An 18,883-nucleotide genomic window follows, 5' to 3' on the forward strand; every position below is an offset into this window, starting at 1 on the left:
AAATAATATATAAAAAAAATTAATCACTTACGACAACAGCTGCGAATATGATCCCAATGCTGAAGCCCGCGAGTACGTCACTCCAGTGGTGCTTGTAGTCGGACACTCGCGTCATAACCGTGTACCACGCCATCATGATCAGCACGAACTGGATGCCGTGACGGAGGAGCTTCGAACCTCGCCATGTGAAACGTTTGTGAAGATACATCTGGAATATATGTATTTTTTTCAATATTCTAATTTTATTTGATTCGCAAGTACAAATTATTTCAATGCTATGCGTGTATAGAAAGTGAGACAATATTTAAATTAAATGTGTAAATGTAATTATACTATTGCGCAATTATACTAAAATTTAATGTCAGACCAGGCTTATTTTTTTACATAAATAGTGTGATGATGTAATCCTGTTTTTATTCTATTTACTGATTAATTGTCCTGAAGTTACAAAGTTGAACATTATGAACTCTTGCAAAAGGTAAATATAAGGTAACATAAATAAAAAATACCACGAAGCTATTAGTTCTAAGACATTTGATTATACATATAAATAGACAGTTTATATTATGTATTCATAGGGTAATTTTTTACAGCACTTATTGGGGCGGAACGCGCTACGGTAAGACGTTATAGGGGAGAATGTGTCAGAACCGCTATGGGGCATGAGCAAGTGTGTTCAAATACAGTTAATGTAAATTAAGAACAATAAGCCGAGATGGCGTAGTGGTTAGAACGCGTGAATCTTAACCGATGATCGTGGGTTCAAATCCGGGCAAGCACCACTTAATATTCATGTGTTTAATTTGTGTTTATATTTCATCTCGTGCATGACGGTAAAGGAAAACATCGTTAGGAAACCTGCAAGTGTCTAATTTCATCGAAATTCTACCACATGTGTATTCTACCAACCCATATTGGAACAGCGTGGTGGAATAAGCTCCAAACCTTCTCCTCAAAATGGAGAGGAGGCCTTAGCTCAGCAGTTAGTCATTAACAGGCTGTTACTGTAGGTAGCCTTACACTTTAGCGATTAACTAATCGTGTAAAGTGTTACTGTACTGTAAGAACGATAAAAAGCAGAACGTTTAAAATTTATAAATCTTTTATATAATAAAAAAGTGAATATACAAAAGTATCTATTAGAAATGTTCAAGAAAGGTTTGCAATTCTGATACGAAGATATATTATGGTTGTCTTTGTAACATCGATGAGTAAATTTTGACTATCTTTTGTCAAAACTTTTGATTCCTTCCAAGTTTTTCATCAAAATTTATCTATATAGTTATATTTAATATATGTATGTACGCAATGCATCGACGCAAATGCATCCTTTAGGGATAGTTTTGAAGTTTTACAACGGTACGACGCATGCGATGAATGGCGATACTCGCGCCAGATGTTTTATTCAATTCTGCTCTCTCATTAATCGTATTTATCAAAATATATCAAACTAATAATTTTATTATTCATAAACATATTGATTGTAAATACTAATTTCAATATTGTACTCGACAATTTTTATCTATCAAGACAAATAAGTATATTAAAAATAATGTAATTTAAGGGCACTGATGGGATGATACCGACGATCCGAGCGAAGCGCCTCTCTTATAACCGAGAGTTATCAAATCTTCACTTAGTATACATAGTATTAAGTAAATTGTAAGTATATCTTACAGTTTAGTCTCTGCACGTTTACAGTCATTCAGTAATTAAGTTTTATATACGGATATGAATTTATATCTAGAAGATGAGACATGCATTTTAAGATGTATAAAAATATTTCATTAACTTCTGAATGGGAACTCTTTAACTGGCGTGCATAGAGAACTTTTTTGGATGTAAATTATATTTTTGTTCTAAAATTGGTCATTCAAAAAAAAACCTTAAATTGTATAATTAAATAACTTACCGCAAAGTAGAACATTGTATATGCAGAGAAAGACGAATGTCCACTTGGGAAAGACAATCTCATCTCCTTCTTCAGCTTATCATCAGTTCCGAGGCAAGTGAACTTCTCAATATACCGCCACTTGTTCTCCGGCAGAGTGCAATCGATATCAGGCTTGCACACCTGTCAACAAAAAAAAAACAATATTTAGATTTCATAATTTTTCAAAACAAAACAAAAACTAATAAGTTCAGATCTAGCGACTACGAGAAAATTTCCTCATATTCATTTAAAAAGATAATCCAAGCAAGACAACGTATCAAACAATTTAGTCTATTCTTAACAAATAACGTTATGCGAATTCAAGATAATAATAGCTTTTTTATCATATCGGTTAATTATTTATTGATTATTAATAATTTATTGAACACAATGAGAAATATTGGAATAAAAATTAATTATGGGTTATTAGGCTTATTGCAGTAATTATGAAAAAAGAAGATCGATATAGCATTGAAATTAAGGGTCTGTCGACCGAATTTCGGTCACGGCAACCAATTTTAAGTGGAATGCAAAATATGTTTGCGCCCACATTACATACTACTTATATTTTCTCCTTATTATATTTTGGACTTTCTATTCCCTCACTTTTATATATATATATATATATATATATATATATATATATATATATATATATTTTATAGAATAGGAAGGTGGACGAGCATATGGGCCACCTGATGGTAAGTGGTCACCAAACGCCCTCAGACATTGGCATTGTAAGAAATGTCAACCATCGCTTATAGCCAATGCGCCACCAACCTTGGGAACTATGATTTTATTTCCCTTGTGCCTGTAATTACACTGGCTCACTCACCCTTCAAACCGGAACACAACGGTAGAATATCTGATGAGTGGGTGGTACCTACACAGACGAGCTTGCAAAAAGCCCTACCACCAGTAATTATAATAGAATAATAACTTTTATATGTAATCGCGGCAATGCGACCAGAAGAATTAGGCACTGAGCAACAAACTCATCGACATTAGTCGAGCATATCAGGACCTAAAGCCTTATAAGGTAACTATTAGACAATCGATGCACATATATATATTATAAAGTCTAATGCCTTTTTCGTACACTTATATTAACAGAAACGTTTATCTATATATATGTACTAAACCAACAATAAACGATATACCAGAAGATTTAGCGCGTTTCGGAGAAGATTTTATTATATAATACTATCATATATGGAGTCGCGATTCGCAGTTTCACTCGCTTTAAATTTAAACTATTGACCTGATAAGCTTGAAATTCATGTTCATATTAAGATTCAATAAGACATCTAAGTTGATTGATTAATACATAATCATAAAGTTACATATCATAAACATTACAAAGTTAGCTCAGAAAGTATATGTAATCAGTCGTAACTGCAACTTTAATTATCATAGAATTACGACAGATATTCTCATGCCATTTTCGTTCATAAAATAATTGCGAAATCGAATTGAATGAAATAGGCGATAACCTATGAATAGCTACTTAACTCCCGATATTATAGCTTAAACGTAATTTTAAATGCAAATACTAGGCTATAAAATTATATCCCATTCTGCAAGGCATTCTTGACGAGTATACGCCAATCATCTTCTTTAGTGTAACCGGTCGGTATAGTTGTAAATTGTCAGATAATTATTATTTTTTACGGTCAAAGCGTTCCACTTTGTTTATTTGACTGATCGCCGCTACGTCTCAAGAGATACTTGATTTACAAGTTTGCATGTTATAATGCCGCCTCATTTGTAGTATCTGTTAAAATAATTTTGAGAAAATGCATTTAAATCAATTTTAAATTTAAACTTGTTTTTTTTTTTTAATTCAACTTAATATTAAATATATAACAATACAGGTAGTAACAGCAAGGCTTTAAGTGTAATTTCTCAACAATAATTGGCGTATCGCTGAGCAGCAATATCTTGTGCAATCTCTATTCCAATATGGTTAATGAGTTAGTGTGATATAACAACATAACAACTTAGATCATATGACTATGTAGATAAGGGCTACTGAATCAGCAACTACAGTACTAATGTTTATAAAGGAAAATACTTCAAATTAAGTAACCTTTTTGCTCGTTGGCAATTTAATCATAAATTTAATAAAAAGATTAAAACCTTATTCGACTACTTTAATTTTTTCCTTTTTGATATTAATCATACCATTGTTTACATGCCATACCTTGTTATTATACAATCTTTTCATCATCGCCCATACGTCAATCATTGAATCGGGTCCATGATCGAAAACAAGTTTCACATAGTCGATAATCGTTTTTATACCAAAATTGGCGGTTATAACGATCTGTTGCTTTTATAAACTGGGAAAATATTTATTTTTCGCGTTTTGCATACTAAGCCGGTGTAATTTAGTAATTACGTGGTCAGCGAGGCTGACTGGGGAGCCTTAGGCGAGCAATTTCACAAGGAATGAACGACAAGTAGCGTTCCACATAATTCATAATAAATTATTTATGATACTTTTGACCTTTTGATTTGATTAAGCGATTTCAGATGTTAAGAATCTTGTTATCGACGTTCGTTTATTTGCTTAATATAAGTTATTTTATTATAATTAAATGCATCAGAAATTAGACAATAGGTATATTTAAACAATGTATCTCCACGTACACTTACAATATATATTTAATGATTATACAGAGATTAAAAATATTATGTAAAAGCAAACGAGATAGCAGTCAAATTTATTTTTATTGCACATTATATCGACTGCAAGTCTCAATCAAACCAATTTGCACGAGATGGTTAATTTAACGCAATGCAAAATACTTTAAATGAAACTTTATATTTTGGTGTCTTTCGGGGTATATATTATTAGGTCCCCCACGCTCTAAAGAAGCCAGCCAGGCTAAAAAAGAGGATGGATCTAATGTCTTTTCTTTGCTTTGACTTTCTTTACGAGATATGGAAAAATTTTAAGTTTTTCCATGTCCATTTTCCATATCGTTCAACAAAAGGATCACAAATGGCCGTCAATTGGCTGCTATAACTGTAAGTCTAAAATTAATTTTTCATTTTCATTAATCAGACACTATAGAAACGTATAGAAGCTTTCGAGATGTGGGCTTATAGACGTATGTTGGCCATTAGTTGGACTCAAAAGGTCTCGAACGTGGAACGCGTCAACCAAAAACGGCAACTTTTGGAGACTGTCAAGAAGAGAAAAGTTGCATATCTCGGACACGTGCTTAGGCATGAAAGATATGAACTTTTGCAACTGATTATGATGGGAAAAGTTGCCGGAAGGAGAGCTGTTGGGCGCAGAAAAAAGTCTTGGCTGTGCAACATCCGTGAATAGACGGGAATCGCGAGTGCTGCCGAACTCTTTCGCCTCGAGGAGAACAAGAAGGAGTATTTAAAGCTGACTGCCAACCTTCGCTAGTCGGAGTGGCACTCGAAGAAGAAGAAGAATCAGACACTCCATGAATTTGATTAAAAAATAAATAAATAAACGAAGGTCTATATAATTAATAGAGGCTTCACTACAAAGTGTAAGAAATGTATATATTAAAAATAAATGCATAAACTATTAGAAATGAAACTTTTTATCAATTCACTGTAGGCTTGTATTTATTAATGGTCACGATCCTCGCTCACAGGCTTTGAATTTAATGAACATTAGATGACAAAATGACACGTAAAACAGCCTTTACATACCTTACGGTTTAAAGGAACATAGATCTTCACATAAGCCCATAAACATTGTCGTTAGTAGATTTATCTTTTGCTATGCATAGTTTAAGCACGACCTCTTATGATGTTAAGCGCTTTATTTTCTTACTTTATTTATTTTAATATTCTTTTATGTTTAAACTAACATTACACTCCCCATATCTTGGAAGGCGATCGCAACCGAATTCGTAATCGCTACAAGGTAAATAAACTTACATTGTTTCGCGTTTACAATATAAATCTTTTTATACTTTTCTCCTTTGAAATTTTTACTGATATGTCATTATTGTATTGAAGATAACTCGCCTTGAATTAAAAGGATGAATAAAATTAATCTTTTGTTATAGTAATTATTGTAAATTGATACTTTATTATTTTCTAGGCTTTAAATGAAATCCTAAGTAAGATAACAAGTTTTTGTATTTTTTATTTTTTATTAGAAGTCGTTGAGTCATTAACTCTAATTCGGAATAGCTGTTTATAAAGTCAGTGTAAATTTATTTTAAGCTTAGCGAATAAATAATGCGAAGCGATACTTGAATTAGGTTTATTTCGTTTTTAGTGAGAAATATATTTTTCAAATAAATTAAGGTAATTCTTAGTTATGTTTATTCAAAAATTAGTAGTTTATATACATAAATTACGTTACGTAAGTCAATAATATAAGAAAGTGTGTATATAAGTAAGTGTATAAATGCGAAAGGATATACTTGTTACAAGCATTAAATCAACAGGCAGACTGCTTTAGGAAAGAGTCTAACTTTATAATCTACATTTATATTTCGAATGTGTGGTTAAACGCGCTCATCCCAGGAGCTGTCAGTCCATTCTACCAGTTTAATGCCGAAAATAGAAAGGAGTAATTGCCGTATCTTTTAAAACTTGGACACTATGGAACATCAGCAGTATTCATAAAAATCAACAAATACGACAAACAGTATGAAACAACCCTGTCCTGTAATGTATACCAAATTCAAAGCTCGTGATACCCTCGCGGGTCAGCTAACGAAATATAAAAAGAAAAAAATCTGTTTATACTCGTGTAAATCAACAATATCGTAGCTAGGTATAATCCGGTATTCGTGCCGGAGCTAAATTGATTCGCCGGGAACGTGACCGCGGCAAATCATCTTGTGATATGTGACGTATATTGTGATGTACGCGATATTAAACTTACGTTTATTGAACTACAAACACGTAACGTCACGAATGTAAAACGATTTATTTAATAAGTGACCATCTAATAAATTGTAATAATGCAATACATTTTTAATAGTGGAGAAAATCAAATACAGGTGGAATTTCTAGGGATACCGTCACAAGGCTGATAGTGTTAATAGATTTATATACATATAAATAGCAGCACTTTCTTTAGTAAAAATGATTTTATTGCTGTTGTATTATGTCATACATCAAAAACATAAATGTGAAATGAGAGCCAAGTTCAATATTATGATATATGCCTTGGTTGTTGACTTCAACGACAAAAGAATTGAGATCTAATTGGGTGCCAAGTTCAATGGTCAGTCCTGAAATTTATTTATAACAACATAAAATATCATTTCTTAATATTACACACGGTGCTGCTCGCCAATTCTGTTAGCTTGAACTTGGCTTGACGATAGCTTTTACGCGACCGCTTGTCAAAATTTGAGTAGTAAACGCCTCAAAATCTAACCTGTAGTTTACAGGAAGTTTTCGACGTAATGAATAGATGCGAAAAGCAAACATTATAACCTAAACATTTTTTTATATATTAATTTTTAATATTTGTTAAAGCAGGCTTTCTACGAGTTAAAATAAGTTACAATGAACTACAACTCACGAATGATTGTAAAACAACAATAATGACGCGGAAATATGCTCGCGGACAGATTGTCTGTGAAAATATTGTGGCACTTACAATCAACCGTGCAATTTCATAGTCAGAGCCGTTCCCCCCTAGGGTTCTGCGAGTTCGTTGAAATTACGAGGCATTGTTACTTTTTATTCAATATACTTGTACATTTAACTATATTTTCTCAAACAGTCCATTTTCTACAGACGCGGTCCGTGCTTTTGATGTATAGTTTTACTGTTTTGATTTGCGTTATAAATTGTGGCTTTCAGGGGGTTCCCTAGCAAATATGAAATATAAAACTGATACTTATTGATGTCCTTCGGCCAATTTCGGCTACGGCGACTAATCTTAAGGGAGATTAGTCAACTGCCCCTAAGACCTATTATGGTGTACAAGTGTTTACGTAAGCACAGGTGCACTCTCTATATCCTCATTCTCATAATCCGAAGGGCGCGGCAAATCCGACACGACCGGAAAAAGTTCAGCCCCAGGACCAACGTCTTTACGTGCTTTCCGAGGCACGGGAGTGCACATACTTCCAACTTCGAACTCCAGACTAATAATAATTTGTCGATAGAAAATATAGTAAATAAGGCTACAGAGCCTTATATAAAGACACTTACAAGACCAATGAGGTTTCCAGAAAAAAAAAACTAATAAATAAATATATAAAAACGTAATTTCATTACTAAAATAAATATATTTTTCTAATTATTTTCATTATATTATACATAACTTCTGTCTGTCTGCTGATAGAACAGTTATCACGGAGAAGAGTGAAAAATCTCATTTAAAAACAGAGTAAGATATTGTTATGTAATAAGCCGAGATGGCCTAGTGGTAAGAACGCGTGAATCTTAACCGATGATCGTGGGTTCAAACCCGGGCAAGCACCACTGAATTTTCATGTGCTTAATTTGTGTTTATAATTCATCTCGTGCTTAACGGTGAAGGAAAACATCGTAAGGAAACCTGCATGTGTCTAATTTCATTGAAATTCTGCCACGTGTGTATTCTACCAACCCGCATTGGAGCAGCGTGGTGGCATAAGCTCCAAACCTTAGCCTTAGCCCAGCAGTGGGACATTAACAGGCTGTTACTGTTTTATACATAACTTCGACACAAAAGGGAGTAGGGAGTCGAGGCGGAAACGAGACATGATGAGGAGAGTCGTAGCGTTTGTCGTTACGGCATCCGAGTCGGTCGCTCTAGGCGATAGTTATTTCTAATCAAAATATAATTAAAATCAAATATTAAATATTCCCATTTCCTATATATCCTAAGCTGGTACATGTAAATTATCAACCGCTACGTTCAATCATAACACATCGTTGACAAGTAATATACCTGCATTGATACAAGATGCCCGGAGGCTCGAAACTGGTTCGAGATATAAACGAGATAAAACCAATCGTAAAATCTTCTCTTATAGATAGCGACTAGTTGCTATCGTGTCCCGATTTAATAGATTTGTAATAATATTCTATCTGAAGTTAATAATTTATCTGCTTGCAGTTGCTGTGATTTAATTTCATAAACAGCCTGTTATGTCCCATGGCTGAGCACTTCTCTCCCTTTGAGGAGGTTTAGAGCACCACGCTGCTCCAGTGATCGGATTGGTGGATACACACGTGTGAGAATTTCAGTGAAATTGAAGTGGGCGACGCATTGACGGTGTATTAAATGATTTCTATTTTTAAAGTAAACACAGGTGCACTTTCTATCATAATTCGATGGGACGGCAAATCCAGCACGACCGGAAAACAAACCAGGCGCAGGAGCAACGGCTTTAGATGCTTTCCAAAGCACGGGAGTACCTATATACTTGTTACAAGCATTAAATCAACAGGCAGACTGCTTTAGGAAAGAGTAACTTTATAATCTACATTTATATTTTTAGTCTGTGATTGAACGCGCTCATCTCAGGAGCTGTCAGTCCATTCTACCAGTTTATTGCCGAAAATAGAAAGGAGTAATTGCCATCCATATCTTCTAAAAGTTGGACACCATGGAACATCAGCAGTTTCCATAAAAATCAACAAATACAACAAACAGTAGGAAACAATCCTGTCCTGTAAAATATCCCCAAATTCAAAGCGTGTGTATATTTCACTAGCTGACCACTGACTGACATAGTTGAAATGAGGTTTGCATATAGGCTTCTAAGTCACTAGGCAGTACAGTCTAAGTCAAGATGGCTATTCATAAGTTGATCGTAAATTCTCAAATGAAAGATGTTACATGTACAAGGCAGTAAGGCCGTTGACGGTAACAATGGGTACCCGGATGTTTAATGGCTCATTTAAACCGTGTCAGGTTTTATTGAACGATTATATTGGTAATGTTGCGGACAGATCTATCTATATAAAATATAATTATTGTATTATTGTATTGATCGGCGTTGAAGATAAACATAACGAAGAAACTTTCGTGTTGTATTGTTTTTTGTGTGTCGGATAATTTTGCCTGCCATATATATATATAAAGGTTGAAGGATATATTATGTATAGCAACGTGTTGGAATACAAAGATTGTTAATATTTTATACAACGCCGATGTCTATGGACGGTGTTGAACACTTACTACAAGATTGCCCATTTGCACGTCCGCCTATCAATTTATTAAAAGAAAAAAAAGAACAAAACATATATTGAATTTGTTTTTGGTTTTTGAAATTCGAATTCCTCAAACAAACTCTTGGTTTATTTGACAGACGCAACAATATGTATACTTTCGTAAATAATACGAATGTTTTGATTCGTTGACCCAGATCGAATATTAAGTTTGTAATACACTCGTTCGCTTTTTAAGTTAGCCTATCGCGCGATTAACTCTCCTCCCGTCTATCGAAGCAAAAAAAAAACATATTTGAAATATTTCGAAGAACTTTTCATGTATACAGAAATCCATCACATTAATGAAACATGAGATTACCTCCTTCAATGTTATTTAAAACTCGAAAATAGTTAGCTTTAAAGAATGTATTTATGTTCTATGTTGTTTGTATCTTTGTATGTTTTTATAGAATAATATTCGCATTTGGTCTACTAACTAACAGCGATGTTTTAACGTTCATTATTAAAACGCAAAAAGAATCCTCAAAATTGGTTCAAAATACAATAAAATTATACTCGAACGAATATACATAAAAAAATTCAATCAAATCAAACTACAGGCAGTTCTATATAGGCTCTTGTTGTCAACTTTTGATTACATATAAGTATGTACAGACAAATAACTGTGAATCTACTTATTTGAAGCGGGTTAAAATGCTTACGTTTTATTAGCAGATATATCTTTGCACCGCATTCAATTCTTTAGCATATATTTACAAGACATATTTATGTTTTATTAAAATACATAATAAAATCGTTAATTCGTTAATTGATCCAACTACCACTCTTGTTAATCAAACCGATTACGATCGTCGAACGAGAGTGAGGCGACATAAAATCAATCGCGAGTGAAATAATTGAGTGTGCATTAGACCTTATTGTAATCAAAGTTGGTATTTTCAAAACGTGTAAAGAACAAAAACAATTCGCACGTGGATAATAACTGATTAACGGTTCCGGGTTTCTAAGCAAGTAATTCCAATACACCGAACTATGTATATTCAAGTGCTTACTCACCGAAATAGATCGCTATTACTATGTTAGGTAACAAATTGTGTTGGCAGTTTAAGTTAATTGCATAAACTTTAATGACCGATGCGTTTTGAACATACAAAAGTTGGCGATTATTCTTTTGTAGCGACGCGACTTTAGATTGTTTTCTATATAACAATACTTTTTTTTTATAAATCCAGATGTTCGACCCTTTTTATTAACTGATATCTCTGATTTGGAGTCACCGCGTGTTTATTTAATAATTTGTATAAACTGAAAACATTATTTTTAAAAGTTGAATAATAATATATGATATATAACTTTTTAATGATAAATAAAAAAAAAAAGTAAAACTGATAATTTAAGATCTTTGCAATTGAACTTAAAAAAAATCTTCTGATTTTTACATGAAACGTTTTCTATTTTCAAAAAGAGACCAGCGCTATTGATCATAAGTAAGGCGCTACACGTGCATACTTTAGACATGCCTGGAGGGACAGCTGTAGTATCTAACCTACTTAAGTCAGTGGTCGGTCAAGTTAAGTAATTTGTAGTGAATCGTATACTACTAATGCTACGATTATTTATTGTACTAAAATACTATGTTGACAATCGTTCTTTCGTTATACCGATTCAAAAACTAAGCTACCAACTTGTTTACAAATAAAAGCCAAATTCCTTTTTTTTTTTTTAAAGAATAGGAAGGTGGACGAGCATATGTGCCACCTGATGGTAAGTGGTCACCAAACGCCCTTAGACATTGGCATTGTAAGAAATGTCAACCATCGCTTATAGCCAATGCGCCACTAACCTTGGGAACTAAGATTTTATGTCCCTTGTGCCTGTAATTACACTGGCTCACTCACTCTTCAAACCGGAACACAACAATATCAAGTACTGCTGTTTTGCGGTAGAATATCTGATGAGTGGGTGGTACCTACCCAGACGAGCTTGCACAAAGCCCTACCACCAGTAAAATTCTGAATTTAAGTCCTGTAAGTAAAAAGTCCTGAATTTAACCGAGTATATATTATGACATTGTATACTTTCCTTAATAATGTCCTAAATGTCTTATCAACCTCAATGATTATTACTAAGCAGTGGCATAATTTTACAGCCGGTTTTAAATATCGAATAACTTGTGCGATATCACAAAATCCTATTTTGAAATTACGGATATATTTTTGCATAAAACACGGATGTTTCGAAATATACACATACAAACGTACATACTAATACAAATCCAAGCCGATCTTCTTATCTAAACAGCTTTATACCACGTTTTTTCAAATACCTTTTACATATATACAAAGATACGAGATTCACGTTTTATGAACGGACAGATCGCTTAACAAGTGTCAACACGTAAAGCGAGAACGCTGAATCAACATATCGCTCTAAATTGCAATGTTTTGCTTTGTCAACAAACACATTAATTGCAGTCAACTTTTATTACAATGTTGGCAAAAAGTTACCTAACCGTTATTTTTATCAGCATTTATTTAACTTAAAAAAAATTGGCATATACAACTATACAGGTAACTTCAGCATCATTGCAATAATATGGTATTATGGAGGTGTGGAGGTCTCATGATGACGATTGACAGTAATTTCTTATCTACTGTCGAGTAGTCTCCTTCAAGTCTGAGCTTATTGGATTTGCCTTGCCAAGTGCTATAGATCTAGCTGGTGTCCAGGGTCATATCAAGAAGCCAAGAGTGGTCTTCATCATTTTACTCGACATAACTCCATCGTATATGGACTTCTTTTCTTCATTTTAATACACGGCTTTAATATTTAAGTTTTGTTTTTAAAATTTTAAATCTATTCCTCCTTATAAGGAAAACATACTACATGACATATAACAATATGTCTTTACAATTTTTCATATACAAGTCAAAAGTCAAAAGATTCTTATATACAAACATAAATCTAATAAAAAAAAGAAAAATCTACTCGAAGCAAATATAAGGCAATACGTACATTTCTAAACGAAAAACAGGAAATAGAGCCACCTGATAATAAGTGGTCGGTTTTTTATTGTCTAACAATAGTTAACCTCTTCGTTTGAATGAATGAAACACACACATACGCGCATACACACACACAAAATGTATGATCAAAAGAATTCAAATGCACTTCAATAATCGTGTGTTCAGTCCAGTAAGTCTATAGAATTAAGACCATTTAACTCTTTCTTCCATCACAAAACAATTAAAAAGTCTCTCGCCCTTTAAAGTAAACGTTTTTTCCCATTCGGTTCAGTAATAACGACCAATTGTCATCAATAAAAATCGTTACGACAACAAATACTCAATCAAACGTTCATTTGTTTTGAACATTTTGATTTCAACAGTATTAAGTTTCAATCATTTCCTTAGGACGAATATAAAGAGGAAATAAAATAAGCGCTGTTTTCGTAGCGGAAGGGATATGTCGAGTTACTAATATAAATTTTACTGCTAACTTTATTTATAAATCCATAAGCAATATATTTCTTTGCAGACGGTACGTAACCAGTTATTACCGGTTATATAAAAGAGATATTATAAAATTTTCTTTGATTCAGAGCATTCCAATTTTGGATTCCCAATAACTGTCTAATTAAATATATACACATTTATTTCAAAAAGGTTTTATATATATTTGGATTAAATTTATCAAGTTTCACACATGGAGAACGACATTTTATGTGTAACCAGATAAATTAAGATCCCGAGTGATCAGTAGTTGATGCAATGTAAATGTTATTCAAGTTAATTTGTGACAAGCTTTGCGGTCGCACTAAGCGAGATTAAGTGTCTATTTATGAAGTATACATTACATATGAGGTAATCTTTCTAGTATACGTCTTGTTTTTGTGTAACTTTACGAGCGTTAATAAGAAAAAGGCCTATACAGTCACTTTCAGTGAATTTCATATATTAACTTTTGAATAACGAATACATTTATAGTATTTATTATAAAATTAAACTCATATTCTAATTCTTATCTATATAATTATGGAACTGTGATAGTATGATATTTAAGCCATATTGACGATCCGGTTGGCGTGGTTGGTGGATGCTTGCCTTTCACACCGAAGATTGTGGGTTCGATTCCCACCCAGGACAGATACTTGTGTGCATGATCATGTCTATTTGTCCTGAGTCTGGGTGTAATTATCTATACAAGTATGTATTTACAAAAAAAGAAAAATAGTATATGTAATATATAAGTTGTCTGGTTTCCATAGTACAAGCTCTGTAGAAAGTTAATTTGGGATCAGATGGCCGTGTGTGAAAAATGTCCCCGGATATTATTATTATTATATTAGGTATTTTTTATGTGTATCTTTCGCGACGTATATTTTTTTAACTATGTTATATATTACATCATAGTACAAACAAAGAAGGAAACAGTATTATGGATGTAGTATAAGATTGCCCACATATCGAATTCGGTGAGGGCGCGGAGATCTCAGCCAGCATCTCGACAGGTGCAACATTGTCGGAATGTCGGGCAAAATAATAAAAAAATATATGATCACATATAAACTCGAATGTATATTTAAGGTCGACTTGGCTTCATGTATCATCGTAATATTGTATCGAAAAAAGTTGTGTTAAGAGAAGTTGGTTCAAATCAACTTGACAGTTTTTTTTCTACTTACTTTCAATAATATTTGTTAGGTTTTTGGAATGTTGGAACAAATAAATAGGACTCGCACTATAAGCAAATTTAAAGACAAACAAATTATTGAAAATTACTCATAAAAAATTAAACTGAATATTTTCACGTAGAAATTAAAAAACCTTTTCATGTTATAAAATATTTGATCACAAACTTTTTTGAATTTGAAGGTAAAACGGGTGAGACTGCGAACCGAAGCTTCTTATATAATAAAACCATCTCCTAAACGCAATGAATCTTCAGGTATAAGGTTTAATATATTAGAAAAGTATGTTTTTCAGTTACAATACTGTAGGCGTGATAAGCGGAATTTAATGAAAATAAGTGATCCATTTCATTAAACGGGGTTAAATTAAACGACAAATACAATAATCACAACTATATTAAATAACAAAATCGATAATTTGACTTTACATTTCGTACCTACTAAGCCCAAGACACCTTCGATAATACGACAGACACACATAGCGCCCATGACCTTCATTCATGCGGCGATGAATAAAATTGTTATTATTACAAATGTCCAATTTTAGAAGACCCATCGAAATAGAATAGTTCTTTACAAAATTTACATATAAGACAGATCAAAATATACTGAATATCCAAAAGAGGTTAAAATAGGGGCGCGCGTATTACAGAATGCCATTGAATTGTGTGATCAAAGCAGGGGTTCTGAGATATGTCATAATTTTTAATTAAAACGGTACATTAAGCTGGATGTTAGAGATGAAAGAGGGAACGATAGAGGTGATTCAATAAATATTTAGCGTGTAATTGATTGTGTTAGCGCTATGGGAGTTATTATATATAACAATTGTAGTTAGGGGGTGATGAATGCTTTCATGGACGATTATTACTTTCGTAATAATCAAATATATTTACCCCACGCTATGACGTAACACGTTAGCAGTCCAAGTTGATAAAATTCTTGTAACAAACCTCTAAGTTATAGACAGTATTTGTATTGTTCCTATAGGTATAATGTGGAAGTATTAACTTATTTACGCGCGTTGCGGTTGCTGGTTTATCGTAAAGGATAGACTCGTGCTTTCGCGTCACCGACATGCTAATATTAAATAATGAAATCGTTGAAAGTACAAATACGTAATTAAAGGATTGTTTATTTATTTATTTATTTATTTAATATTTGGGAAACAAACAGATATAAAATATAATCTAATTACATAATACAATTTAAATATCACATTATCCAGCGAAGTTTCCACCGATTGATGAAACATAAAATGCACTCAAATACTTTAACACAATAAGAGAAAAATTATTGGACAATATTAAAAATATATAATTAAGTTAATTTAAGATTGTTACAAATATTATCTTTAAATTTAATCAAAGATAAATGAAATATATCAATGTTCCCAAAATGCTTATTATATTCGCGACAAGCTCTGATTAGAAAACAGTTAGCATTATGTGATGAATGACAAGTGGGAGTATAAAAACATAACGGTTGACGAGCGTTGGATCGAGGGCAGTTCAGAGACAACTTGCTAAGTAGAAAAGGGGAGTCAACAATATTATTAATAATTTTATATAAGAGAACTTGGTCTCTCATAGATCGGCGTTTTGAAAGAGCTAATAAAGGTTCATGGGTAGAATCGCTGGATTTAAAAGACAAATATTTTAAAAATTTGTATTGGATCTTCTCGATTTCATTTATATGAATATTGTACTGAGGATTCCATACCGTAGATGCATACTCGAGTATAGAACGGACGTACGCGTTATAAAGCAGGTTAATAGTAGAAGTATTTTTAAATTCAGATCCTGTTCTCATGATGAATCCTAGCATGCGATAGGCTTTTGTTGAAATACTTCTAATATGAGAACCAAAAGAGAGCTTGCTATCCAGTGTCACGCCTAAGTCTCTCACCTCGTTCTTCCTTGATATGTCGTTATTATTGACAGTATATTTATAAAGCAAAGTTTTACGCTTACGAGAAAAAGAAATTATAGCACATTTGATTATGTTAAGATGAAGAGAATTTAATTTGCAGTATGTCTCTAACCTATTTAAGTCAGATTGTAGAGCATGACAATCATCTAAAGATTTAATAGATTTGAAAATTTTTGTGTCATCAGCATATAAAAGAAAATCTGAAGACACAAAAACATTATTTATGTCATTTATGAATATATTGAAAAGTAAAGGACCGAGGTGAGAGCCCTGAGGAACACCTGAACTTATCGGTATAAAAGATGACAGATAACCTTTAATTGAGACCGCCTGAGAACGGTTGCGAAGGTATGAATCCAACCATCTGAGCAGGTCGCCATGTATACCGAAACTTTCAAGTTTGTAAATAAGTATATTATGAGACACTTTATCAAAGGCTTTGCAGTAATCGGTATACACGACATCCACCTGATGTCCTTGATCCATGGAATTAGAAACCTGATGCAAAAATTCACATAAGTTTGTCTCCGTCGACCTTTTATTAATGAAACCATGTTGCTCATTTATTAAGTGAGGACGTATAATAGGGAATATTGTGTCGTAAATTATTTTTTCAAACAACTTCGCAATGCAGCAAAGTTTGGATATGGGCCTATAATTTTTTATATCATGTTTGCTACCGGATTTTAAAATAGGTACAATGTAAGATTTTTTCCACAAAGTTGGTAAACATCCGGTGTGGAGAGACATGTTAAATAATAAAAATATTGGTAACGCTAATGCATTGCGAAATTGTTTAAGAAAACAGGGAGGTAAAGCATCGGGGCCGGTACCTTTGCGTGTATCGAGGTTTCTAAGATAATTCTTGACAATTGGAATTGAGAGTTCAATAGAGTGTAGATCCACGAAAGATCGACTCTTCGGTGGCAATGAAACTGAACCTCCTTCCGGTTCAAACACAGATTGAAAATAACTATTGAACATGTTGCTAATCTCCTCGCCATCAGATGACGCTGTGTCCCCCAGAGCCATAACGTTTGGTAAATCGTTAGGACCTTCCTTCTTTGATTTTAGGAAAGACCAGAAATATTTGCTGTTACGCTTAATTTCGCATTCTGCGCGATCAATGTAAGCATTATAACAGTCGATTTCAATTATTCTCTGTCTATCCCTCAGAAGCAAAAATGTGTCATAATCCTTAAGTCTAGAGTAAGTTTTCCATTTTCTATGATATTTTAATTTTTCATTAATTATTTTTATTAAAGGTTTAGTGTACCAAACAGGATATTTATGTGAGACCTTGACTATTCTGGATGTTGAAATTAATGAGGATAATAATGATTGAAATTTATGTAAATACGAACGGTGTATATAAATAATATTAATATTTTGTACAGAGTTTGCGACATACTGTTTATTTTAATGAATAAAATGCTGTATAATAAAAAGGGATAGAATTATTACTTACAAGTAAAAAATTTATTGCCACCATATGAAATAAGAAATGTAATTAAAACGAAAAATAACAATTTATAAGTAATATTTTTTTTTTACAATAAAAAAGGTAAACAATTATATGAACAGTGTTGCAGTTATAAAAATAAAATAATACCATATATACATATATGTAAAACTGTTTTATAAGATGAAACGGTTTTTCATTTTTAATAATAATAATATCCAGGGACATATTTCATACACGACCATTTGTACTCTGGAAACCAGACAACTGATATATATTCTGACATATATATATATATTTTGTTCCACGACATAATGTTCAAAAATGATTGGTGGTAGGGTTATTCATGTGACGTTAAGTTTTAACCAAATCAAAACAAAACATAATATATTAACGTTATAAAACTTTACGATAAAGTAATATAATTTTCAATGATATTAAAATGCTATTGTTATGATATGCTATTGTTTATTTGTTTATGGCAGAAAAACAAAAAAGGTTATAATTACAAAGATAAAACAAAAACACGTGCAAACATTCAGACGGGATAATACTTAAGAAAGTTATTATCATTATAATTTGAAGATTAAGTAAAAGAAAGTAATGTACTTATAATGCACACAGTAACAGCCTGTTAATGTCCCACTGCTGAGCTAAGGCCTCCTCTCCCTTTTTAAGAAGGTTTGGAGCTTATTCCACCACGCTGCTCCAATGCGGGTTGGTAGAATACACATGT

The 18,883-nt window shown here is 32.8% G+C and overlaps 1 protein-coding gene across 1 annotated transcript in view; it reads right to left on the reverse strand.

The window, feature by feature from the left end:
- The window catches only part of LOC126774679 (putative phosphatidate phosphatase), a 97,165-nt gene that overhangs the window by 3,226 nt on the left and 75,056 nt on the right, over positions 1-18,883 (reverse strand). The window contains exons 4-5 of the mRNA XM_050496214.1: positions 1,913-2,074; positions 32-208 (exon numbers count right to left, since the gene is read on the reverse strand). Of these exons, the coding sequence (XP_050352171.1) occupies positions 32-208; positions 1,913-2,074 (339 nt within the window). The remainder of the gene's footprint in view (positions 1-31; positions 209-1,912; positions 2,075-18,883) is intronic.

This window comes from Nymphalis io, chromosome 17 (assembly GCF_905147045.1).
Source record: "Nymphalis io chromosome 17, ilAglIoxx1.1, whole genome shotgun sequence".
Taxonomy (NCBI): Eukaryota; Metazoa; Arthropoda; class Insecta; order Lepidoptera; family Nymphalidae; genus Nymphalis; species Nymphalis io.